The 26,262-nt window shown below is 55.9% G+C and overlaps 1 protein-coding gene across 10 annotated transcripts in view; it reads left to right on the top strand.

Moving 5' to 3' along the window:
- The window catches only part of GRAMD1B (GRAM domain containing 1B), a 464,835-nt gene that overhangs the window by 114,982 nt on the left and 323,591 nt on the right, over positions 1-26,262 (top strand). For 8 of the 10 annotated variants that reach the window (XM_068238822.1, XM_068238818.1, XM_068238817.1 and 5 more), the window contains exon 3: positions 5,231-5,293. The exons of the other annotated variants lie outside the window; for them this stretch is intronic. In XM_068238822.1, coding sequence (XP_068094923.1) covers positions 5,231-5,293 — 63 coding nt within the window. The remainder of the gene's footprint in view (positions 1-5,230; positions 5,294-26,262) is intronic. 10 annotated transcript variants of the gene reach the window in all.

Raw genomic sequence — 26,262 nt, 5'->3', positions numbered from 1 at the left:
GACTTTTGTTATATCTTCAGATTTTCTCCATTTTGTATGAGAGGAGTCAGAACATGAAAGCCTTCATTCTGTGCGGCTGGTTCAGGCGGAGAGTTGCGCCGTGTGCTGCGTGTGGCGGGGAAACTATGGAGTGAGATAACTGTGACTTTTCTCCAGGCCAGACGGTGACACATCCGTCACACTCATGCCTGTTCCCTGCGAGGAAGTGTCACTTCTCAGTCACACAGAACCCAAATAGCTGCTGAGTAGGAGTGTGACTTGTCACTAAATGATTGTTCTGTGCCCACCATGTGCCTGGGAACAGCGGCACAAGGAGGCTGTGTGTGAGCGGGCGGCCATGTCCTTCAACATCATCCAGCTTTATTGAATGAGTCAGCAGAGAGCGGACAATGACTGGATAATGATCTCTCTGTGTTCCGGGGCTCATACCTCCAGCCTCTGACTCCGGACTTTGGCCTCAATTCACTAAGATCATCCTATATAATAATAGGCAACTGTCCCTGCATAGGGCAGGGACAGTTGTCTCGGTGTAGCGTTGTCCGTGCTTTTTGCTACTGCGCATGTGCGCAGCACGGACCCAGCCCCACACAGACAGGAGGATGGGCATGGGTGGGCGTGTGCGGCGGGTGCGTGTGTGGGAGCGCGTGGCGGGTGCGTGCATGTGCAGGAGCACGTGGCGGGTGCATGCATGTGTGGGAGCGCGCGGCGTGCGTGTGCTGGAGCGCGCGGCGGGTCCGTGCGGTGGCACGTGCGGGAGCGTGGGAGTCTGCTAGTGCTGGAGATAATAAGGCAAGAGTAAACTTGTCACCACACAGTGAGAGAGTTATCTTATCACTTTAGTCCTTAAGTTACCTCCTCTGTAGTTAAGTTGCCTCCTCTGTAGTTATTTTCACACGCAGTTAATTAACAGCCTGTCTTTAACTTTAGAATTCTGGAGTTATTTTAGGGATTGAAGAGTTAACTTAAAGACAAAAGAGTTGACTTTAGGTTTGCCTGAGGTAAAATGTTTCCTGAATACGACAAGCCTCATCACCATGGTGATAACTAGAGAATCGTTGTTAAAGACAAGAGATAAGCTTAGGGAATTGAGGCCAATGATTGGATAATAATGATCTCTCTGTTCCGGGGCTCATACCTCTGGCCTCCGACCCCGGACAATGACTGGATAATTAAGAACAAACAAAAAACTTCAGCAACTAATAAAGGTGGCCATAGACCTGACGATTATGGACAGATCCGACAAAGAGACAAATGTAATTATAATCAAATCTGCTATATGTCACTACAGGGCCTCTCTACTGCATTCTGCTATATGTCACTACAGGGCCTCTTTACTGCATTCTGCTATATGTCACTACAGGGCCTCTTTACTGCATTCTGCTATATGTCACTACAGGGCCTCTTTACTGCATTCTGCTATATGTTGCTACAGGGCCTCTTTACTGCATTCTGCTATATGTCACTACAAGGCGTCTTTACTGCATTCTGCTATATGTCACTACAGGGCCTCTTTACTGCATTCTGCTATATGTCACTACAGGGCCTCTTTACTGCATTCTGCTATATGTCACTACAGGGCCTCTTTACTGCATTCTGTTATGTGTCACTACAGGGCCTCTTTACTGTATTCTGCTATATGTCACTACAGGGCCTCTTTACTGCATTCTGCTATATGTCGCTACAGGGCCTATTTACTGCATGCTGCTATATGTCACTACAGGGCCTCTTTACTGCATTCTGCTATATGTCACTACAGGGCCTCTTTACTGCATTCTGTAATGTCACTACAGGGCCTCTTTACTGCATTCTGCTATACGTCACTACAGGGTCTCTTTACTGCATTCTGCTATATGTCACTACAGGGCCTCTTTAACTATTTCATTTCTCATTACACCTGTTGCTGGCGCACTTATCTCTGCTGATTGGCCTGCTTGTAACATGGACCGTCACTCTGCAATGCAACACCTATGCAACGTTGTCAGTGCAGCCGATGTAGTCAGACTGCACAATGCTCACAGTGAACGTAGCTTTAGGGAACCTGAGATGGCATTACATATACAAAATATACATACCTGGGGCTTCCTCCAGCCCCTCTGGCTTGATTGCTCCCTTGCTGTCCACTTCTGGATCCTCGTTCGCCTGCAATTTGCCCCGGAAAGTTCTCTGGTCCGAGGGCAACTGCACATGCATTTGCTGTACTGTTGCGCAGGAACAGAACGCTCCCGGCGTTGCGAGCGAGACAGGGGAGTGCACCTGTCCGTACAGCGCCTGTGCTGACTGATCCGGACTGGAAGGGTTTATCGGGGCCAGTAGCGGGCTAAGGGGGAGGCGACTGCAAACCACGAGGGAGCGATCAGGCCCCATCTCAGGTTCACTTTAAGGTGTGTCAGTACCAGCATCAAGCAGCCCACATACGCATTAATATCCCCTATTGATTCCCAGCAGATTTGATCACTCCGATTGAATCTTGCAGTAATGTATTGCATCATCCCGTCCTAACCATCACAGGATAAACGGTCTATCTGGGGCGGGGCATTAGCAGTGGTGTATTGGGGGCGGGGTGTTAGCAGTGGTCTGTTGGGGGCGGGACCTTAGCAGTAGTTGAGCGACAGACTCTAGCTTTGCATCTCACAGTGCGGAGCTACGGTCCAATTCATTTCCAGTAGATTTTCTGAGAATCGGCGTGCTGTGTGTGGCAGGAATCAATCTCTCTCTGATCAGATTCCAATCAGAGACACATCGATCATTTTGCTGCATCGGCATGGAGATTGCTGCGTGTATGGGTGTCCTTAGGTATTGAGAGATTACTGGGCTGCCTAGATGTTGTATTATAGCTCACCACTATAACTTATTTTATCTCATTATTATACCGCATCTCCATCCCATATCCTCCAGCCTTACGGCATGAAAAAATGCCCTCTCCAAATCCTAGATCTCTAGTAACCGCCTAGGATGCCTAACCCTAGACTTGGCCCAGTGGAAGGCCCTGTGCCCCCGGCACAGTGACAGTCATGCCATGTGGGGGTGACATGCACTGAGCGTTCTCAGATGATCCCAGTGACGGTGGCTCATTCTCTGGCCGTATCACACGACGAGTGGCGGGATTCTGCCGCTCCGCGTCCTCCGCTCCCGCTTGTACTTTTGTTCTTATTGGAGGTTTGTCTTTGGTGAGTCAGAGGTGACATTTATAGACAATATAAAACGTGCCTCTCTTTATGTGCAAAGTATACTTATTAGGAGGAATCGTTTTCTCTGCAGCACAAAGGCAGCCAGCGGCTCCTGCTTTGTGCGTTCCCGGAGGACGGGGTGTATTCATGTCACGATTCGCACAGGAGCAGTGATATACGGAACTCCAACAAAAAAGTTTGGATAGAATGTAAAAGACAACTGGAGTGGGAAGAATATGGAGGTTTCTATATTTATTTCCTTCTAAACAATACCAGTTGCCTGGCAGTCTAGTTGATCTATTTGGCTGCAGTAGTGTCTGAATCGCACCAGAAACAAGCATGAGATAATCTTGTCAGATCCACACCTGATCTGCTGCATGCTTGCACAGGGTCTATGGCTAAAAGTATTACAGGCAGAAGATCAGCAGGACAGCCAGGCAACTGGTATTGCTTAAAAGGAAATAAATATGGCAGCCTCCATATCCTTCCCATTTAGTTGTCCTTTAAAGATAACCTGAAGTGTCAGTGATATGGAGGCTGTAATATGTATTTCTTTTTGAACAATGCAGATTGCCTGGCTGCCCTGCTGATCCTCTGCGTATAATACTTTTAAGCATGGTACACACTTTCAATTACGATTGGCCAATCAGTAACCAATTTTTACCGCCTCCATATAGTATAAGCGTTTCCCTACACAATCTGCTCACAGTATTCAATACCTGTTGACGCTCCTACTACACGGAGGGGGTAAAATTGGTGAGCGATTGGCCAATCATCATTCACGTGTGTACCAGGCTTTAGGGTGCATACACAATTTTAATTTTGATTGGCCAATCACTGACCAATCATCATTTGCACCTCACTGACCCTCCGTAATGCTGACACACATTTCATAGCCTGCACAATCTATTTAATTTGGGGTACTTGCTGTCGTACCTCTGCTGTTTAGTGATTGTTAAAGGATACCCGAAGTGACATGTGACGTGATGAGATAGACATGTGTATGTACAGTGCCTAGCACACAGATAACTAGGCTGTGTTCCTTTGTTTATTTCTCTGCCTGAAAGAGTTAAATATCAGGTATGTAAGTGGCTGACTCAGTCCTGACTCAGACAGGAAGTGACTACAGTGTGACCCTCACAAACACTGGTCCACATGACAGCCCAGGGGCCCCAGGTCTCTCTCACTCACTGGGGCCCCCAAACCACCATGCGACACCTAGAGGGTGTGACCCTCACTGATGAAAAATTCCAACTATAAAACAGTTTCCTAGCAGAAAATGGCTTCTGAGAGCAAGAAAGAGATAAAAAGGGGAATTTCTTAGCAGTGAGGGTCACACTGTAGTCACTTCCTGTCTGAGTCAGGACTGAGTCCGCCACTTACATACCTGATATTTAACTCTTTCAGGCAGAGAAAGAAAAAAAGGAACACAGCCTAGTTATTTGTGTGCTTGGCACTGTACATACACATGTCTATCTCATCATGTCACATGTCACTTCGGGTATCCTTTAAAGTGGACCTGAACTCAGAACTTCCTCCCTGCTCTAAAAGATAAGCAGCAGCATCATAATAAGTTATAAAGAAAAACATGTATTTGTTACAGCTGATACAAATCCTGCAATAAAGCTGCACTGTCTACTTCCTGCCTTCATGGAAGCAGACATAGGGTTAACATCCTGTGTTCACAAATTAGCTGCTCTGCCATGGCAGCCGGTGTACACAGCTGAGAGCTAAAATTACAGTTGTAATGAGTCACAGATGAGGGGAGATTAGGCTAAACTCTCTAACTACATACAGGGTGGATTTCTCTTGGTTCCTTATGTCTTGTTGAAGAGTTCAGGTCCACTGTAATAACATGATCATTTTTCGGACATGGAGGCAGAATTCATGCAATTTGTAAGCAGCGTGTAATTGGGATGCGCTTCCTGATATTTTGGGTGATAGTTTGCATTCGATATGTAAAACAATCAGCGTTTCATTGATCATATATCTGCTGATGTGTAGATTGATTGGTAGAATCTGTGATGTGAAGTAAAACGTGCAGATTTTCTCTCCCCTCGCAGATTATTCGCGCTGGAGGCTCCAGAGATTCCGTGGCGACGGAGGAAGACTTCCTGGGGAAATAGGTGTTGTACCCGCTAGAACATAAATGTCCTCTAACCGACTAACCCAGTAATGATGATCTGTAGATTAGTCAGGCCTCTTTCACACGGACGGCTGAACGGCGCGCTCGTCGGGGAGCTGTCCACGAGCGATGTTCAGGGCAATATGAATGCAGTCAAACAGCTACGGCTGTATCACTGCGCATGTCAGCACTGGACACTCGGTGGTGTTACCCGGCGGCAGACAACCGTGATCATGGCCGCGCTTACCCTGGGTACACACATTGTGATTTCCCGCTCGATCCGCGGGATTGATTCGATTATTTCCGACATGGTCGATCGGGTTTTGAACGATATAGCCGTCGCTTTTGCATATTTGACATGCAAAATTGACGGCAGTATCGATCGAAACCCCATCGAACATGTCGGAAATAATCGAATCAATCCCGCGGATCGAGTGGGAAATTGCAACGTGTGTACCCAGCATTAAGTGTGACTCCATGGGGGGGGGGGCTGTCTACTGCCGCTACTGAGCACTAGCAAGTGCTCGGCAGGTGCGCAAGAGTAACTGACAGGCAGTGAATTCACTGCCTTCAGCTTCCTGTCTGAAAGAGACCAATAAGGTTCCCATTAACGGTACAATTTTTCCTTCAGATACAATCTTTCCTCACGATTGGAACAATTGAAACTAATGGGAAGGCAATTATCGTTTGTTTCCATTAACGTAATGATTTAAGAAGGTTTTACATTGTAATTCGATCATAAAATCCAACTTTTGGATCAATTATTTTTCCTTTTCCAATCGACTAAAGAATCGCTTCACATCGATTTGCACCAAACACGGTGCTGTTTTCTATACAAATGCATCGAAAGTTCGAATCTGAAAGAAAGATTATACCATCAATAGGCACTTTTAGGCCCCATTCACACCTAAAAACGCAAGCGCTTTGCGTTTTTGTGCGCTGGTTTTTTTCCCCTCCCGGCGCTCCACTGCGCGCTGCGGTTTTGTAAAAAGCTCTTTCTAAGCGCTTTTTTTAGAGCGGTTTTGTAATTTACTCCCTGACACAAGTCAGGAAGTGAGCTCTTTGACCCGGAAAAGAATAAATACATTGTATTTATTCTTAAAAACGTGAACGCAATCGCTGCACAAAGCGATTCTGTGAGCGTTTTGCGATTTCCCTATACCTTCCATTATAGCAAAAACGCCTCAAAAATGGTACAGGCAGCGCTTTTCTGAGCGGATTGTAAACAAACCGCTCAGCTGTGAACTCTCTCATAGAGATTCATTGCACAAGCGTTTTGTGGGCGATTTTGAAAAATCGCCTGCGCTTCAAAAAAGGCGGAAAATACCCTTAAAGGATATGTCTGGTGACTGATGAGCATTGCTTGCAGCTCTTTGCATTGACTCATTACGTCTTTTACGCACCAGTCTCTCCATAAAGGTGGCCACACACCATACAATTTTTTAAATATCTGTTCAATTTAAGAATTGCAATAAATTTTTCTGACTGATTGTAACATTTCAAAAATATGACCACCACACACCTATGTTCAATTTTTCCCCAATTATGATAAAAATGATTGGAAGCTCTGACAAAATTGCTAGGGTTTATATACTAATAAATTGACAATCTAACACACACCATACAATCTTCAGAAAGATTGAAGAAAAATATCTGGCATTCCGGATCGATAAAATCGAAGAAAAAGGGAAATACGATCGGATTTTTCAGTTGAATAAAAAAAAAAAAAAGCTTTCGATTTTTTGGGGAGATCCGATAGTTTTTATCAAATTGCCCTAAAATCGGATAATTTTGTTATATCTTGTGTGGCCACCTTAAGTCTGGGAACGCAACGCAATGGGTCAGGAAAGCGTCACTGTACGTTATCTGCCCGTTTTACTGTTATCGCACCCGTTTTGTGGTACCTATGCTGTACGCCGTTATTTCGTTACGCATCCGCTACACTGAGCACTCCGCAGAGATGGTGCATTGCAGTGCAGCAAGCTGCGTTACAGATCGGCATAGCAACGCACTGCTGTGATTGTAGCCTAAACGGGGGCAGACCTGGGTCAGTTTCTATAGGATTGTTCCTAACTTGTACATCACGCTATAAACCAGTAATAATAATTATAACTGATTATTAGTTGTATAACAAGCTAATCCACTAATATCGCTTTACTGTTTAGATGTGTAGTGACTGATGTGTGTCTTGCAGCTCTTTGTGTTTTGTGAGTAGTATGATGTCACATCCTCTCCGATATGATGTCACTTCCTCTCCAGTCTCACTATAAAGAGGGCCATACACTGGTCAGGTTCAAAACCAGCTTCTCTAATTGATCGTTTCAGTGATCATTCTGAAAGTGTAACCAAGGCGACATGTGATATGATGAGATAAACGTGTAGAGGGCAAAACATATGAATAACCAAGCTGTTTTTCCTCGTTTTATCTTGCTGCTTGAAAGCGTTAACTTTCAGGCATGGAAGTGACAGCTTCTGTCTTGTGGTACCTTGTTGGGAATATAGTAAACATCACTGATAAGCAAATGACAGCTATAAAACTTTTCCTGGCATAATACAACTTATGAGGGCAGGGGAGAGATAGGAAAAGGTCAATAGTTCATGTTTTTTCATTTAGGGACATTTAATAGGCTGCCACTGAGCAGAGGCAACAAAGCAATTAATCTACTTTGTAAATGTTTAAATATACAAAATAAAACCATGGGATATCTAAAAAAAAAGTCACTTTTAGGAGTAGGAGGAGAAATACAATTGTTTATCTCATCAGTTTTTCACCTCGGGTGAAGTCAGAAACTACCCAAAAAGAGTAATGAAAATGTAATTGAGTCTGTATGCCGATACAATGCAGAGCAGGCAAAACTGCTGCCCCTGCGTCTTTTAGTATTGTGTTATAAAACCATTTGCCACAAATTTTGACCTAAAGCAATACTGAAGCAAGCTGCAAAAGTGAGTTTAGATACCTATGTAGAGAGAGAGGCTCTGGATCCAACAGAGCCCGCCCAGTCCTCCTTCCGTACCGTCATTCCTCCGCCAGGCTCTGGCGGTGAAGTTCTCCGATCGGTTTGGTTGAATATGTCTTCGAGACTCCCCAGCAGGCTTCGGAATAAGGCCCAGTGCACACCAAAAACCGCTAGCGGATCCGCAAACGCAGGTGGTTTCTGAAGCGGTTTTCCAGAGCGATTCTAGGCATGCTTAGAGCAATTTTCTAAACATGCCTAGTGGTTTTGGGGAGCGTTTTTGTGTAGCAGTTTTTATATTTTGTTGCCGTAAAGCTGTTAAAGAACCGCTTCTGTAACAAAAAAGCTTGGAAAACCGCTCTGATCTAGCGTTTTTCAGAGCTGTTTTCTACTTTCCTATACTTAACACTGAGACTGAATCACCTCAGAAATCAGCAAAAATGCTGCAGAACTTGCGTTTGTGGAAAAAACGAGCCGCTCTGGTGTGCACCAGCATCCCATTGCAATACATTAGCCAAGCGGTTTTCCCTTCGGAATCGTTTTAGAAACCGCTCAGAACCGCTCTTGGTGTGCACCAGCCCTACCTCCTGTTCCCTGAGTACTTTCAAACACAAGAGGATCCGTATGGCCCAAGCGTGTGTCCGGGATCCCGACATGCACAACACAGAAGCACTTGGGGGACATGAAGACTTCAGAAGGGGGGGCAGCGATGGAACAAGGGGGTGGAGAGAGGAGCAGGTAGGCTCTATGAGATCCACAGTAGGTAGGGCCAATGCGATGCAAATAGTTTCGAGTTGATGTAAGGATATGTAAATTGTGTATGCAAATTTTGGCAGCTTGGACCAATTGAATTTTACCTCAGTAGGATTTGATTGGTTCATGTTCAGGCTGCATACATTTGCATACAAAATGTGCATAATGCTGCATCAACTCGAAATGATTTGCAGCTCACTGATCATCCATAATCCACAGTGTTCTATCTAAATAGGTGAGTACAGCTCGCTTCAGTATTGCTTTACATTTCCTGACAGCAGTTGATCAGTGAAAGCCTGAAGATTGGTTAGAGGAGATTTACCGATCTTCACGATTTAGGCCGGCTCAATCAGAATGAGTGAATCTGTCAAACATTATTTCTTGCATAAGCACCAGACTGGGACATGTCCTTTCAGCTGCTTCATAATACTTCATTTATGTACTTTCCAAAAAAGAAAGAATAATACAACAAAAAGTAATGCCACATAATGCTGAGTCCCGTCCTTCAGCGCCCGCCGGAACACAGCAGGGACCCAGGAGGACTCCACTAATAATAAATATACCTGATTACGCCAAGCATCTCTGCTGACCTCTGCATGGCTCCACCCTCCTTGCTGACCTCTGCATGGCTCCACCCTCCTTGCTGACCTCTGCATGGCTCCACCCTCCTTGCTGACCTTTGCATGGCTCCACCCTCCTTGCTGACCTCTGCATGGCTCCACCCTCCTCAATTAGGGTCCTGGTTGTATTTTCAAACTCTGTGGCCGATACATTGTGGCCCCCAATAGTACTCAAGGCTTCTGGGGAAGAGTTGGCCCTGCACACATATGGTAATATGGGGCCTATCGGGGTCTTTCAACTTTTGGCTTTGGGCTAACTCCTGGGCTACAATGTATGAAAGGCTCGGCTCCTGGGCTGCGGTGTATGAAAGGCTCGGCTCCTGGGCTGCGGCGTGTGAAAGCTCGGCTCCTGGGCTGCGGTGTATGAAGGCTCGGCTCCTGGGCTGCGGTGTATGAAAGGCTCGGCTCCTGGGCTGTGGTGTATGAAAGGCTCGGTTCCTGGGCTGCGGCGTGTGAAGGCTCGGCTCCTGGGCTGCGGTGTATGAAAGGCTCGGCTCCTGGGCTGCGGTGTATGAAGGCTCGGCTCCTGGGCTGTGGTGTATGAAAGGCTCGGCTCCTGGGCTGCGGTGTATGAAAGGCTCGGCTCCTGGGCTGTGGCGTATGATAGGCTCGGCTCCTGGGCTGCGGTGTATGAAAGGCTCGGCTCCTGGGCTGCGGTGTATGAAAGGCTCGGCTCCTGGGCTGCGGCGTATGAAAGGCTCGGCTCCTGGGCTGTGGCGTATGAAAGGCTCGTCTCCTGGGCTGCGGTGTATGAAAGGCTCGGCTCCTGGGCTGTGGCGTATGATAGGCTCGGCTCCTGGGCTGCGGTGTATGAAAGGCTCGTGAAGGCTCGGCTCCTGGGCTGCGGCGTGTGAAGGCTCGGCTCCTGGGCTGCGGTGTATGAAAGGCTCGGCTCCTGGGCTGCGGTGTATGAAAGGCTCGGCTCCTGGGCTGCGGTGTATGAAAGGCTCGGCTCCTGGGCTGCGGTGTATGATGGCTCGGCTCCTGGGCTGCGGTGTATGAAAGGCTCGGCTCCTGGGCTGCGGTGTATGAAAGGCTCGGCTCCTGGGCTGCGGTGTATGAAGGCTCGGCTCCTGGGCTGCGGCGTATGAAGGCTCGGCTCCTGGGCTGCGGTGTATGAAAGGCTCGGCTCCTGGGCTGTGGTGTATGAAAGGCTCGGCTCCTAGGCTGCGGTGTATGAAAGGCTCGGCTCCTGGGCTGCGGTGTATGAAAGGCTCGGCTCCTGGGCTGCGGTGTATGAAAGGCTCGGCTCCTGGGCTGTGGTGTATGAAAGGCTCGGTTCCTGGGCTGCGGCGTGTGAAGGCTCGGCTCCTGGGCTGCGGCGTATGAAAGGCTCGGCTCCTGGGCTGCGGTGTATGAAAGGCTCGGCTCCTGGGCTGCGATGTATGAAAGGCTCGGCTCCTGGGCTGTGGCGTATGAAAGGCTCGGCTCCTGGGCTGCGGTGTATGATGGCTCGGCTCCTGGGCTGCGGTGTATGAAAGGCTCGGCTCCTGGGCTGCGATGTATGAAAGGCTCGGCTCCTGGGCTGCGGTGTATGAAAGGCTCGGCTCCTGGGCTGCGGCGTATGAAAGGCTCGGCTCCTGGGCTGCGGTGTATGAAAGGCTCGGCTCCTGGGCTGCGATGTATGAAAGGCTCGGCTCCTGGGCTGCGGTGTATGAAAGGCTCGGCTCCTGGACTGCGGTGTATGAAAGGCTCGGCTCCTGTGCTGTGGTGTATGAAGGCTCGGCTGCTGGGCTGCGGCATATGAAAGGCTCGGCTCCTGGGCTGCGGTGTATGAAAGGCTCGGCTCCTGGGCTGCGGCGTATGAAAGGCTCGGCTCCTGGGCTGCGGTGTATGAAAGGCTCGGCTCCTGTGCTGCGGTGTATGAAAGGCTCGGCTCCTGGGCTGCGGCGTATGAAAGGCTCGGCTCCTGGGCTGCGGTGTATGAAGGCTCGGCTCCTGTGCTGCGGTGTATGAAAGGCTCGGCTCCTGGGCTGCGGTGTATGAAAGGCTCGGTTCCTGGGCTGCGATGTATGAAAGGCTCGGCTCCTGGGCTGCGGCGTATGAAGGCTCGGCTCCTGGGCTGCGGCGTATGAAAGGCTCGGCTCCTGGGCTGTGGTGTATGAAAGGCTCGGCTCCTGGGCTGCGGTGTATGATGGCTCGGCTCCTGGGCTGTGGTGTATGAAAGGCTCGGCTCCTGGGCTGTGGTGTATGAAAGGCTCGGCTCCTGGGCTGCGGCGTATGAAAGGCTCGGCTCCTGGGCTGCGGTGTATGAAAGGCTCGGCTCCTGGGCTGCGGCGTATGAAAGGCTCGGCTCCCTGGCTGTGGCGTATGAAAGGCTCGGCTCCTGGGCTGTGGTGTATGAAAGGCTCGGCTCCTGGGCTGCGGCGTATGAAAGGCTCGGCTCCTGGGCTGCGATGTATGAAATCTCGGTTCCTGGGCTGCGGCGTATGAAAGGCTCGGCTCCCTGGCTGTGGCGTATGAAAGGCTCGGCTCCTGGGCTGTGGTGTATGAAAGGCTCGGCTCCTGGGCTGCGGCGTATGAAAGGCTCGGCTCCCGGGCTGTGGCGTATGAAAGGCTCGGCTCCCTGGCTGTGGCGTATGAAAGGCTCGGCTCCTGGGCTGTGGTGTATGAAAGGCTCGGCTCCTGGGCTGCGGCGTATGAAAGGCTCGGCTCCTGAGCTGCGGTGTATGAAAGGCTCGGCTCCTGGGCTGCGGTGTATGAAAGGCTCGGCTCCTGGGCTGCGACGTATGAAGGCTCGGCTCCTGGGCTGCGGCGTATGAAAGGCTCGGCTGCTGGGCTGCGGCGTATGAAAGGCTCGGCTCCTGGGCTGCGGCGTATGAAAGGCTCGGCTCCTTGGCTGCGGCGTATGAAAGGCTCGGCTCCTGGGCTGCGGCGTATGAAAGGCTCGGCTCCTGGGCTGCGGCGTATGATAGGCTCGGCTCCTGGGCTGCGATGTATGAAAGGCTCGGCTCCTGGGCTGCGCTGTATGAAAGGCTCGGCTCCTGGGCTGCGGTGTATGATGGCTCGGCTCCTGGGCTGCGATGTATGAAAGGCTCGGCTCCTGGGCTGCGGTGTATGAAAGGCTCGGCTCCTGGGCTGCGGTGTATGAAAGGCTCGGCTCCTGGGCTGCGGTGTATGAAAGGCTCGGCTCCTGGGCTGCGGCGTATGAAGGCTCGGCTCCTGGGCTGTGGTGTATGAAAGGCTCGGCTCCTGGGCTGCGGTGTATGAAAGGCTCGGCTCCTGGGCTGCGGCGTATGAAAGGCTCGGCTCCTGGGCTGCGGCGTATGAAAGGCTCGGCTCCTGGGCTGCGGCGTATGAAGGCTCGGCTCCTGGGCTGTGGTGTATGAAAGGCTCGGCTCCTGGGCTGCGGCGTATGAAAGGCTCGGCTCCTGGGCTGCGGCGTATGAAAGGCTCGGCTCCTGGGCTGCGGCGTATGAAGGCTCGGCTCCTGGGCTGCGGCGTATGAAGGCTCGGCTCCTGGGCTGCGGTGTATGAAAGGCTCGGCTCCTGGGCTGCGGTGTATGAAAGGCTCGGCTCCTGGGCTGCGGTGTATGAAAGGCTCGGCTCCTGGGCTGCGATGTATGAAAGGCTCGGCTCCTGGGCTGCGGTGTATGAAAGGCTCGGCTCCTGGGCTGCGGCGTATGAAAGGCTCGGCTCCTGGGCTGCGGCGTATGAAAGGCTCGGCTCCTGGGCTGCGGCGTATGAAAGGCTCGGCTCCTGGGCTGCGGCGTATGAAGGCTCGGCTCCTGGGCTGCGGCGTATGAAAGGCTCGGCTCCTGGGCTGCGGTGTATGAAGGCTCGGCTCCTGGGCTGCGGCGTATGAAGACTCGGCTCCTGGGCTGCGGCGTATGGAGGCTCGGCTCCTGGGCTGCGGCGTATGGAGGCTCGGCTCCTGGGCTGCGGTGTATGAAAGGCTCGGCTCCTGGGCTGCGATGTATGAAAGGCTCGGCTCCTGGGCTGCGGCGTATGAAAGGCTCGGCTCCTGGGCTGCGATGTATGAAAGGCTCGGCTCCTGGGCTGTGATGTATGAAAGGCTCGGCTCCTGGGCTGCGACGTATGAAAGGCTCGGCTCCTGGGCTGCGGTGTATGAAGGCTCGGCTCCTGGGCTGCGGCCTATGAAGGCTCGGCTCCTGGACTGCGGCGTGTGAAAGGCTCGGCTCCTGGGCTGCGGCGTATGAAGGCTCGGCTCCTGGGCTGCGGCCTATGAAGGCTCGGCTCCTGGACTGCGGCGTGTGAAAGGCTCGGCTCCTGGGCTGCGGCACGTGAAAGGCTCGGCTCCTGGGCTGCGGCGTATGAAGGCTCGGCTCCTGGGCTGTGGCGTATGAAAGGCTTGGCTCCTGGGCTGCGGCGTATGAAGGCTCGGCTCCTGGGCTGCGGCGTATGAAGGCTCGGCTCCTGGGCTGCGGTGTATGAAAGGCTCGGCTCCTGGGCTGCGGTGTATGAAAGGCTCGGCTCCTGGGCTGCGGTGTATGAAAGACTCGGCTCCTGGGCTGTGGCGTGTGAAGGCTCGGCTCCTGGGCTGCGGTGTATGAAAGGCTCGGCTCCTGGGCTGCGGTGTATGAAAGGCTCGGCTCCTGGGCTGTGATGTATGAAAGGCTCGGCTCCTGGGCTGCGACGTATGAAAGGCTCGGCTCCTGGGCTGCGGCCTATGAAGGCTCGGCTCCTGGGCTGCGGTGTATGAAAGGCTCGGCTCCTGGGCTGTGGCGTGTGAAGGCTCGGCTCCTGGGCTGCGGTGTATGAAAGACTCAGCTCCTGGGCTGTGGCGTGTGAAGGCTCGGCTCCTGGGCTGCGATGTATGAAAGGCTCGGCTCCTGGGCTGCGGTGTATGAAAGGCTCGGCTCCTGGGCTGCGGCGTATGAAAGGTTTGGCTCCTGGGCTGCGGTGTATGAAAGGCTCGGCTCCTGGGCTGCGGTGTATGAAAGGCTCGGCTCCTGGGCTGTGGCGTGTGAAGGCTCGGCTCCTGGGCTGCGATGTATGAAAGGCTCGGCTCCTGGGCTGCGGTGTATGAAAGGCTCGGCTCCTGGGCTGCGGTGTATGAAAGGCTCGGCTCCTGGGCTGCGGTGTATGAAAGGCTCGGCTCCTGGGCTGCGGCGTATGAAAGGCTCGGCTCCTGGGCTGCGGCGTATGAAAGGCTCGGCTCCTGGGCTGCGGCGTATGAAAGGCTCGGCTCCTGGGCTGCGGCGTATGAAAGGCTCGGCTCCTGGGCTGCGATGTATGAAAGGCTCGGCTCCTGGGCTGCGGCGTGTGAAAGGCTCGGCTCCTGGGCTTCGGCGTGTGAAAGGCTCGGCTCCTGGGCTGCGGCGTGTGAAAGGCTCGGCTCCTGGGCTGCGGCTTATAAAGGCTCGGCTTCTAGGCTGCGGCGTATGAAGGCTCGGCTCCTGGGCTGCGGCGTATGAAAGGCTCGGCTCCTGGGCTTCGGCGTATGAAGGCTCGGCTCCTGGGCTGCGGCGTATGAAAGGCTTGGCTCCTGGGCTGCGGCGTATGAAGGCTCGGCTCCTGGGCTGCGGCGTATGAAGGCTCGGCTCCTGGGCTGCGGCGTATGAAGGCTCGGCTCCTGGGCTGCGACGTATGAAGGCTCGGCTCCTGGGCTGCGGCGTATGAAGGCTCGGCTCCTGGGCTGCGGCGTATGAAGGCTCGGCTCCTGGGCTGCGGCGTATGAAGGCTCGGCTCCTGGGCTGCGGCGTATGAAGACTCGGCTCCTGGGCTGCGGCGTATGGAGGCTCGGCTCCTGGGCTGCGGTGTATGAAAGGCTCGGCTCCTGGGCTGCGATGTATGAAAGGCTCGGCTCCTGGGCTGCGATGTATGAAAGGCTCGGCTCCTGGGCTGCGGTGTATGAAAGGCTCGGCTCCTGGGCTGCGATGTATGAAAGGCTCGGCTCCTGGGCTGCGATGTATGAAAGGCTCGGCTCCTGGGCTGCGGCGTATGGAGGCTCGGCTCCTGGGCTGCGGTGTATGAAAGGCTCGGCTCCTGGGCTGCGATGTATGAAAGGCTCGGCTCCTGGGCTGCGATGTATGAAAGGCTCGGCTCCTGGGCTGCGGTGTATGAAAGGCTCGGCTCCTGGGCTGCGATGTATGAAAGGCTCGGCTCCTGGGCTGCGATGTATGAAAGGCTCGGCTCCTGGGCTGCGGTGTATGAAAGGCTCGGCTCCTGGGCTGTGGCGTATGAAAGGCTCGGCTCCTGGGCTGCGGCGTATGAAAGGCTCGGCTCCTGGGCTGCGGTGTATGAAAGGCTCGGCTCATGGGCTGCGGTGTATGAAAGGCTCGGCTCCTGGGCTGCGGCGTATGAAAGGCTCGGCTCCTGGGCTGTTGTGTATGAAAGGCTCGGCTCCTGGGCTGCGGTGTATGAAAGGCTCGGCTCCTGGGCTGTGGCGTGTGAAGGCTCGGCTCCTGGGCTGCGATGTATGAAAGGCTCGGCTCCTGGGCTGCGGTGTATGAAAGGCTCGGCTCCTGGGCTGCGGTGTATGAAAGGCTCGGCTCCTGGGCTGCGGTGTATGAAAGGCTCGGCTCCTGGGCTGTGGCGTATGAAAGGCTCGGCTCCTGGGCTGCGGCGTATGAAAGGCTCGGCTCCTGGGCTGCGGCGTATGAAAGGCTCGGCTCCTGGGCTGCGGCGTATGAAAGGCTCGGCTCCTGGGCTGCGGCGTATGAATGGCTCGGCTCCTGGGCTGCGGCGTATGAAAGGCTCGGCTCCTGGGCTGCGGCGTATGAAAGGCTCGGCTCCTGGGCTGCGGCGTATGAAAGGCTCGGCTCCTGGGCTGCGGCGTATGAAGACTCGGCTCCTGGGCTGCGGCGTATGAAGACTCGGCTCCTGGGCTGCGGCGTATGGAGGCTCGGCTCCTGGGCTGCGGCGTATGGAGGCTCGGCTCCTGGGCTGCGGTGTATGAAAGGCTCGGCTCTTGGGCTGCGGCGTATGAAAGGCTCGGCTCCTGGGCTGCGGCGTATGAAGGCTCGGCTCCTGGGCTGCGTCGTATGAAAGGCTCGGCTCCTGGGCTGCGGTGTATGAAAGGCTCGGCTCTTGGGCTGCGGCGTATGAAAGGCTCGGCTCCTGGGCTGCGGCGTATGAAGGCTCGGCTCCTGGGCTGCGGCGTATGAAGGCTCGGCTCCTGGGCTGCGGTGTATGAAAGGCTCGGCTCCTGGGCTGTGGCGTATGAAAGGCTCGGCTCCTGGGCTGCGGTGTATGATGGCTCGGCTCCTGGGCTGTGGCGTATGAAAGGCTCGGCTCCTGGGCTGCGGTGTATGAAAGACTCGGCTCCTGGGCTGTGGTGTATGAAAGACTCGGCTCCTGGGCTGTGGCGTGTGAAGGCTCGGCTCCTGGGCTGTATGAAGGCTCGGCTCCTGGGCTGCGGCGTATGAAAGGCTCGGCTCCTGGGCTGCGGCGTATGAAGGCTCGGCTCCTGGGCTGCGGCGTATGAAGGCTCGGCTCCTGGACTGCGGCGTATGAAAGGCTCGGCTCCTGGGCTGCGGTGTATGAAAGGCTCGGCTCCTGGGCTGCGCTGTATGAAGGCTCGGCTCCTGGGCTGCGGTGTATGAAAGGCTCGGCTCCTGGGCTGCGCTGTATGAAGGCTCGGCTCCTGGGCTGCGGCGTATGAAGGCTCGGCTCCTGGACTGTGGCGTATGAAAGGCTCGGCTCCTGGGCTGCGGTGTATGAAAGACTCGGCTCCTGGGCTGTGGCGTGTGAAGGCTCGGCTCCTGGGCTGCGGTGTATGAAAGGCTCGGCTCCTGGGCTGCGGTGTATGAAAGGCTCGGCTCCTGGGCTGCGGTGTATGAAAGGCTCGGCTCCTGGGCTGCGGTGTATGAAAGGCTCGGCTCCTGGGCTGTGGCGTATGAAGGCTCGGCTCCTGGGCTGCGGTGTATGAAAGGCTCGGCTCCTGGGCTGCGATGTATGAAAGGCTCGGCTCCTGGGCTGCGATGTATGAAAGGCTCGGCTCCTGGGCTGCGGTGTATGAAAGGCTCGGCTCCTGGGCTGTGGCGTATGAAAGGCTCGGCTCCTGGGCTGCGGTGTATGAAAGGCTCGGCTCCTGGGCTGCGGTGTATGAAAGGCTCGGCTCATGGGCTGCGGTGTATGAAAGGCTCGGCTCCTGGGCTGCGGCGTATGAAAGGCTCGGCTCCTGAAGGCTCGGCTCCTGGGCTGCGGCGTATGAAAGGCTCGGCTCCTGGGCTGTGGCGTATGAAGGCTCGGCTCCTGGGCTTCGGCGTATGAAGGCTCGGCTCCTGGGCTGCGGCGTATGAAAGGCTTGGCTCCTGGGCTGCGGCGTATGAAGGCTCGGCTCCTGGGCTGCGGCGTATGAAGGCTCGGCTCCTGGGCTGCGGCGTGTGAAGGCTCGGCTCCTGGGCTGCGGTGTGTGAAGGCTCGGCTCCTGGGCTGCGGCGTGTGAAGGCTCGGCTCCTGGGCTGCGGTGTGTGAAGGCTCGGCTCCTGGGCTGCGGCGTGTGAAGGCTCGGCTCCTGGGCTGCGACGTATGAAGGCTCGGCTCCTGGGCTGCGACGTATGAAGGCTCGGCTCCTGGGCTGCGGCGTATGAAGGCTCGGCTCCTGGGCTGCGGCGTATGAAGGCTCGGCTCCTGGGCTGCGGCGTATGAAGGCTCGGCTCCTGGGCTGCGGCGTATGAAGGCTCGGCTCCTGGGCTGCGGCGTATGAAGGCTCGGCTCCTGGGCTGCGGCGTATGGAGGCTCGGCTCCTGGGCTGCGGTGTATGAAGGCTCGGCTCCTGGGCTGCGGCGTATGAAAGGCTCGGCTCCTGGGCTGCGGCGTATGAAGGCTCGGCTCCTGGGCTGCGGTGTATGAAAGGCTCGGCTCCTGGGCTGTGGCGTATGAAAGGCTCGGCTCCTGGGCTGCGGTGTATGATGGCTCGGCTCCTGGGCTGTGGCGTATGATGGCTCGGCTCCTGGGCTGCGGTGTATGAAAGGCTCGGCTCCTGGGCTGTGGCGTATGAAGGCTCGGCTCCTGGGCTGCGGTGTATGAAAGGCTCGGCTCCTGGGCTGCGATGTATGAAAGGCTCGGCTCCTGGGCTGCGGTGTATGAAAGGCTCGGCTCCTGGGCTGTGGCGTATGAAAGGCTCGGCTCCTGGGCTGCGGTGTATGAAAGGCTCGGCTCCTGGGCTGCGGCGTATGAAAGGCTCGGCTCCTGGGCTGCGGCGTATGAAAGGCTCGGCTCCTGGGCTGCGGCGTATGAAAGGCTCGGCTCCTGGGCTGCGATGTATGAAAGGCTCGGCTCCTGGGCTGCGGCGTATGAAAGGCTTGGCTCCTGGGCTGCGGCGTATAAAGGCTCGGCTTCTAGGCTGCGGCGTATGAAGGCTCGGCTCCTGGGCTGCGGCGTATGAAAGGCTCGGCTCCTGGGCTGTGGCGTATGAAGGCTCGGCTCCTGGGCTGCGGCGTATGAAGGCTCGGCTCCTGGGCTGCGGCGTATGAAGGCTCGGCTCCTGGGCTGCGGCGTATGAAGGCTCGGCTCCTGGGCTGCGGCGTATGAAGGCTCGGCTCCTGGGCTGCGGCGTATGAAGGCTCGGCTCCTGGGCTGCGGCGTATGAAAGGCTCGGCTCCTGGGCTGCGGCGTATGAAAGGCTCGGCTCCTGGGCTGCGGCGTATGAAAGGCTCGGCTCCTGGGCTGTGATGTATGAAAGGCTCGGCTCCTGGGCTGTGACGTATGAAAGGCTCGGCTCCTGGGCTGCGGCCTATGAAGGCTCGGCTCCTGGACTGCGGCGTGTGAAAGGCTCGGCTCCTGGGCTGCGGCACGTGAAAGGCTCGGCTCCTGGGCTGTGGCGTATGAAGGCTCGGCTCCTGGGCTGCGGCGTATGAAGGCTCGGCTCCTGGGCTGCGGCGTATGAAGGCTCGGCTCCTGGGCTGCGGCGTATGAAGACTCGGCTCCTGGGCTGCGGCGTATGAAGACTCGGCTCCTGGGCTGCGGCGTATGGAGGCTCGGCTCCTGGGCTGCGGTGTATGAAAGGCTCGGCTCCTGGGCTGCGGTGTATGAAAGGCTCGGCTCCTGGGCTGCGGCATATGAAGGCTCGGCTCCTGGGCTGCGGCGTATGAAGGCTCGGCTCCTGGGCTGTGGCGTATGAAAGGCTCGGCTCCTGGGCTGTGGCGTATGAAAGGCTCGGCTCCTGGGCTGTGGTGTATGAAAGACTCGGCTCCTGGGCTGCGCTGTATGAAGGCTCGGCTCCTGGGCTGCGGTGTATGAAAGGCTCGGCTCCTGGGCTGCGCTGTATGAAGGCTCGGCTCCTGGGCTGCGGCGTATGAAGGCTCGGCTCCTGGACTGTGGCGTATGAAAGGCTCGGCTCCTGGGCTGTGGTGTATGAAAGACTCGGCTCCTGGGCTGTGGCGTGTGAAGGCTCGGCTCCTGGGCTGCGGTGTATGAAAGGCTCGGCTCCTGGGCTGCGGTGTATGAAAGGCTCGGCTCCTGGGCTGTGGCGTATGAAGGCTCGGCTCCTGGGCTGCGGTGTATGAAAGGCTCGGCTCATGGGCTGCGGCGTATGAAAGGCTCGGCTCCTGGGCTGCGGCGTATGAAAGGCTCGGCTCCTGGGCTGCGGTGTATGAAAGGCTCGGCTCCTGGGCTGCGGCGTATGAAAGGCTCGGCTCCTGGGCTGTGGCGTGTGAAGGCTCGGCTCCTGGGCTGCGATGTATGAAAGGCTCGGCTCCTGGGCTGCGGTGTATGAAAGGCTCGGCTCCTGGGCTGCGGTGTATGAAAGGCTCGGCTCCTGGGCTGCGGTGTATGAAAGGCTCGGCTCCTGGGCTGTGGCGTATGAAAGGCTCGGCTCCTGGGCTGCGGTGTATGAAAGGCTCGGCTCCTGGGCTGCGGCGTATGAAAGGCTCGGCTCCTGGGCTGCGATGTATGAAAGGCTCGGCTCCTGGGCTGCGGTGTGTGAAAGGCTCGGCTCCTGGGCTTCGGCGTGTGAAAGGCTCGGCTCCTGGGCTGCGGCGTGTGAAAGGCTCGGCTCCTGGGCTGCGGCGTATAAAGGCTCGGCTTCTAGGCTGCGGCGTATGAAGGCTCGGCTCCTGGGCTGCGGCGTATGAAAGGCTCGGCTCCTGGGCTGTGGCGTATGAAGGCTCGGCTCCTGGGCTTCGGCGTATGAAGGCTCGGCTCCTGGGCTGCGGCGTATGAAAGGCTTGGCTCCTGGGCTGCGGCGTATGAAGGCTCGGCTCCTGGGCTGCGGCGTATGAAGGCTCGGCTCCTGGGCTGCGGCGTATGAAGACTCGGCTCCTGGGCTGCGGCGTATGGAGGCTCGGCTCCTGGGCTGCGGTGTATGAAAGGCTCGGCTCTTGGGCTGCGGTGTATGAAAGGCTCGGCTCCTGGGCTGCGGCGTATGAAGGCTCGGCTCCTGGGCTGCGGCGTATGAAGGCTCGGCTCCTGGGCTGCGGCGTATGAAGGCTCGGCTCCTGGGCTGCGGCGTATGAAGACTCGGCTCCTGGGCTGCGGCGTATGGAGGCTCGGCTCCTGGGCTGCGGTGTATGAAAGGCTCGGCTCTTGGGCTGCGGTGTATGAAAGGCTCGGCTCCTGGGCTGCGGCGTATGAAGGCTCGGCTCCTGGGCTGCGGCGTATGAAGGCTCGGCTCCTGGGCTGCGGTGTATGAAAGGCTCGGCTCCTGGGCTGTGGCGTATGAAAGGCTCGGCTCCTGGGCTGTGGCGTATGAAAGGCTCGGCTCCTGGGCTGCGGTGTATGATGGCTCGGCTCCTGGGCTGTGGCGTATGAAAGGCTCGGCTCCTGGGCTGCGGTGTATGAAAGACTCGGCTCCTGGGCTGCGGTGTATGAAAGACTCGGCTCCTGGGCTGTGGTGTATGAAAGACTCGGCTCCTGGGCTGTGGCGTGTGAAGGCTCGGCTCCTGGGCTGCGGCGTATGAAGGCTCGGCTCCTGGGCTGCGGTGTATGAAAGGCTCGGCTCCTGGGCTGCGATGTATGAAAGGCTCGGCTCCTGGGCTGCGGTGTATGAAAGGCTCGGCTCCTGGGCTGTGGCGTATGAAAGGCTCGGCTCCTGGGCTGCGGTGTATGAAAGGCTCGGCCCCTGGGGCTGCGGCGTATGAAAGGCTCGGCTCCTGGGCTGCGGCGTATGAAAGGCTCGGCTCCTGGGCTGCGATGTATGAAAGGCTCGGCTCCTGGGCTGCGGCGTATGAAAGGCTTGGCTCCTGGGCTGCGGCGTATAAAGGCTCGGCTTCTAGGCTGCGGCGTATGAAGGCTCGGCTCCTGGGCTGCGGCGTATGAAAGGCTCGGCTCCTGGGCTGTGGCGTATGAAGGCTCGGCTCCTGGGCTGCGGCGTATGAAGGCTCGGCTCCTGGGCTGCGGCGTATGAAGGCTCGGCTCCTGGGCTGCGGCGTATGAAGGCTCGGCTCCTGGGCTGCGGCGTATGAAGGCTCGGCTCCTGGGCTGCGGCGTATGAAGGCTCGGCTCCTGGGCTGCGGCGTATGAAAGGCTCGGCTCCTGGGCTGCGGCGTATGAAAGGCTCGGCTCCTGGGCTGCGGCGTATGAAAGGCTCGGCTCCTGGGCTGTGATGTATGAAAGGCTCGGCTCCTGGGCTGTGACGTATGAAAGGCTCGGCTCCTGGGCTGCGGCCTATGAAGGCTCGGCTCCTGGACTGCGGCCTATGAAGGCTCGGCTCCTGGACTGCGGCGTGTGAAAGGCTCGGCTCCTGGGCTGTGGCGTATGAAAGGCTCGGCTCCTGGGCTGCGGTGTATGAAAGGCTCGGCTCCTGGGCTGCGGCGTATGAAAGGCTCGGCTCCTGGGCTGCGGCGTATGAAAGGCTCGGCTCCTGGGCTGCGATGTATGAAAGGCTCGGCTCCTGGGCTGCGGCGTATGAAAGGCTTGGCTCCTGGGCTGCGGCGTATAAAGGCTCGGCTTCTAGGCTGCGGCGTATGAAGGCTCGGCTCCTGGGCTGCGGCGTATGAAAGGCTCGGCTCCTGGGCTGTGGCGTATGAAGGCTCGGCTCCTGGGCTGCGGCGTATGAAGGCTCGGCTCCTGGGCTGCGGCGTATGAAGGCTCGGCTCCTGGGCTGCGGCGTATGAAGGCTCGGCTCCTGGGCTGCGGCGTATGAAGGCTCGGCTCCTGGGCTGCGGCGTATGAAGGCTCGGCTCCTGGGCTGCGGCGTATGAAGGCTCGGCTCCTGGGCTGCGGCGTATGAAAGGCTCGGCTCCTGGGCTGCGGCGTATGAAAGGCTCGGCTCCTGGGCTGTGATGTATGAAAGGCTCGGCTCCTGGGCTGTGACGTATGAAAGGCTCGGCTCCTGGGCTGCGGCCTATGAAGGCTCGGCTCCTGGACTGCGGCGTGTGAAAGGCTCGGCTCCTGGGCTGCGGCACGTGAAAGGCTCGGCTCCTGGGCTGTGGCGTATGAAGGCTCGGCTCCTGGGCTGCGGTGTATGAAAGGCTCGGCTCCTGGGCTGCGGCGTGTGAAAGGCTCGGCTCCTGGGCTGCGGCGTATGAAGGCTCGGCTCCTGGGCTGCGGCGTATGAAAGGCTCGGCTCCTGGGTAGTGGTGTATGACAGGCTCGGCTCCTGGGCTGTGGCGTATGAAAGGCTCGGCTCCTGGGCTGCGGCGTATGAAGGCTCGGCTCCTGGGCTGCGGCGTGTGAAAGGCTCGGCTCCTGGGCTGCGGTGTATGAAGGCTCGGCTCCTGGGCTGCGCCGTATGAAGGCTCGGCTCCTGGGCTGCGGCGTATGAAAAGCTCGGCTCCTGGGCTGCGGTGTATGAAAGGCTCGGCTCCTGGGCTGCGGCGTATGAAAGGCTCGGCTCCTGGGCTGCGGTGTATGAAAAGCTCGGCTCCTGGGCTTCGGTGTATGAAGGCTTGGCTCCTGGACTGCGGCGTGTGAAAGGCTCGGCTCCTGGGCTGCGGTGTATGAAGGCTCGGCTCCTGGGCTGCGGCGTAAGAAAAGCTCGGCTCCTGGGTGCTGCTGATGCATCTCTCTGGTATTACCGGCCAGCTGAGTTTGGCATCCTGCTCTGAATGCCGCCTCCGGAATGAAGCTGGATGGTTTGTGCCAGCGAGGAAGCACTTGTTCTGTGTTTGGTGCGCTTCTTGTTGTTGGATTCTCGACATGCTCAGTGTAACCGAGGAAGCCTGCAAAACATTCTCCGTCTGGCAGAACCTCAGGGAAAAATGCCAAAATACTTCAACAGAGCAGAAAACCCCGAAAACAGAGAGGGAAGCCTCTATGGGTATTCTGTGAGATCTTATGTAATATTACAGCCTACATAATGCGAGATCTGCCCTGTCTATATCTTCCCAGGTCGCTGTGCAGCAGAGAAATACCAGGGCCTTATTCATTTCACTAATTCTCCTGAGTTTTCTCCAAGGAGGTAATTTTTCGTTTTCCTTTTAAAATAACTTTTCAACAGCACTTGAAAAGTACCAAAAACTAAATAAAAAATGTACTACCAAAAATTGCGGAGTATTTTTTTGCTTGCTTTGTGGATGGCTTAACCCCGGCCTTTCTCAACCTTTCTACCCAGGAGGAACCCTGCAAATACGTTTTGGATCTCAAGGAAACCCTGCAAGTAATTTTTTTTGCAGGTGGCTGTTTGTCACTACCCCCTATTACACTGCCCTTCATTATAATGTCACCTTATTCTAGTGCTTTTTATTAATGTGCTCATTATTATTATGAATGTAATGCTTTTTACAGTAACCCCTATTATAGTTCGCTTCCTATCATACTCCCAACCCCGCATGATGGCGGGAAATGCCCAATAACCCCTGCAGAGTACTCAAGGAACCCTGGTTGAGAAAGCCTGGCTTAAAGGGAACCTTAAAGAGAGTCTGAAGCGAGAATAAATCTCGCTTCAGACCTCATAAATAGCAGGGGCATGTGTGCCCCTGCTAAAACGCCGCTATAGCGCGGCTTAACGGGGGTCCCTTCACCCCCAAATCCCCCTCGGTGCAGCGGGGGAGCGCTTCCTGGTTGGGGCAGGGCTAACCGCCGCAGCCCTGCCCCACGCGCGTCTGTCAGCGCGTATCTCCGCCTCTCCCCCGCCCCTCTGTCTTCCTTCACTGAGAGGGGCGGGGGAGAGGCGGCGATGCGCCGCTGACAGACGCGACTGGAGGCAGGGCTGCAGCCGTTAGCCCTGCCTCCAGGAAGAGACAGCCAGCGACTTTTTCTACGACACACTTTTGCGGGGGGTGGGTTGGGGGTGAAGGGACCCCCGTTTAGCCGCGGGATAGCGGCGTTTTAGCAGGGGCACACGTGCCCCTGCTATTTATGAGCTCTGAAGCGAGATTTATTCTCGCTTCAGAGTCTCTTTAAGTGTGGGAGAAAAAAAAATTCACTTACCTGAGGCTTTCCCAATCATCCTGCAGCCGTCCTGTGCCCGCGCCGGTCCTTCGGTGCCCTCCGGTCTCTCTCCGCGGCTAAGTTTCGTTTTCGGCCGAACTGCCAGTCGTCCTCCGGCCAAGCGTCGTCTTCTTCCGCATTCCCCGTCGTAAAGCGTGTCCGCATGACGCAAGACGCGTCATGCGGAAGAAGAAGACGCTTGGCCGGAGGACGACTGGCAGTTCGGCCGAAAACGAAACGTAGCCGCGGAGAGAGACCGGAGGGCAGGATGATTGGGAAAGCCTCAGGTAAGTGAATTTTTTTTTCGCCCACAGTTAAGGTTCCCTTTAACCTCTCTAGTGTTAAAGGAAACCAGAGATGAACGCTTTGGCACAAAATAAACATATCAACCGATATTTTACAAAATAAATACTATACCTGGTATTTTCACTGCTCTGGTGTGCCGTTTTCTAATGTTTTTTTTTAATTAAAACTCCATGCAAAACACAGTTCATCAGAAAAGCATATTATGCAGTGGGCTGTGTGCAAAATGAAACCACCATTTCTAAAAACCTCTTAGGACTAACAAAAATAGATTAAAAAATAGCTCCTTCCTCCACACCAGCAGCTCATCCCATCTCATTACAGCTCTCTGTGATGCTGCAGTATACAGAACAGGAAAGCAGAGCCAGAAGGGGGCAGGTTTGGGCTTCAAAAGACATCAGAGAAGACAGACTCAGCTATAATGATTCCTGAGCAAAGCCAGACTGAATGCTCAGTGGGGGATTTTATCAGGGCTGATAAGAATCAGGCTGAGCAGTGAAGGATGAAACAGAGAGCAGTTTAGGTGTTTTCACTAATGTTCCCACTGATATATATGGTAAAAAACATGAGGGTGCTTCGTCTCTGGTTCACTTTAAAGGAAACATCAAGCATTATATGCTGCCACATGATAGCCTTACCGGGGGCTTCCTCCAGCCCCTTGAAGCCGACATGTCCCACACCGCATCTCCAATCGCAGCCGCCAGCCCGCGGTCGTCATAACTGCGTCTGCGTGAAGCGCCGCTTTCAATCAAGTCCACGTTGTCCACAGCGTTCTGTGCAGGCGCAGAAATACTGCCCCTGCGCAGCACGCTGGGGACATAGTGGACTTGATTGACAGTGGCGCTTGCGCAGGCATCATCCATAAAAAACTAGTTAGGATCGGTAAAGACAAGTCAGGATTGTGCAGCAATTACAAATACTTACCTGTGGCGTCGCTGGCGAGCGGGATCCCTCGCTGCCGCCTTGTAGCTTCCGTGCAGGCACATTCCCGGCTCCTTCTCGGCGATCCCCGGCGCTGATCCCTGTTCTTCCTCTTTCATCGCTTCCTGTCCCCCGTCGTGTCCCTTTGATGACGCTTGCGTGCACCCCCTCGTGTCGGGCGCACCCAGCGTCATCAAATC

The sequence above is a fragment of the Hyperolius riggenbachi genome, chromosome 6 (assembly GCF_040937935.1).
Source record: "Hyperolius riggenbachi isolate aHypRig1 chromosome 6, aHypRig1.pri, whole genome shotgun sequence".
Taxonomy (NCBI): domain Eukaryota; kingdom Metazoa; phylum Chordata; class Amphibia; order Anura; family Hyperoliidae; genus Hyperolius; species Hyperolius riggenbachi.
Note: the sequence above shows the minus strand (reverse complement) of the source record. Positions and strands in the feature narration are given on the sequence as shown.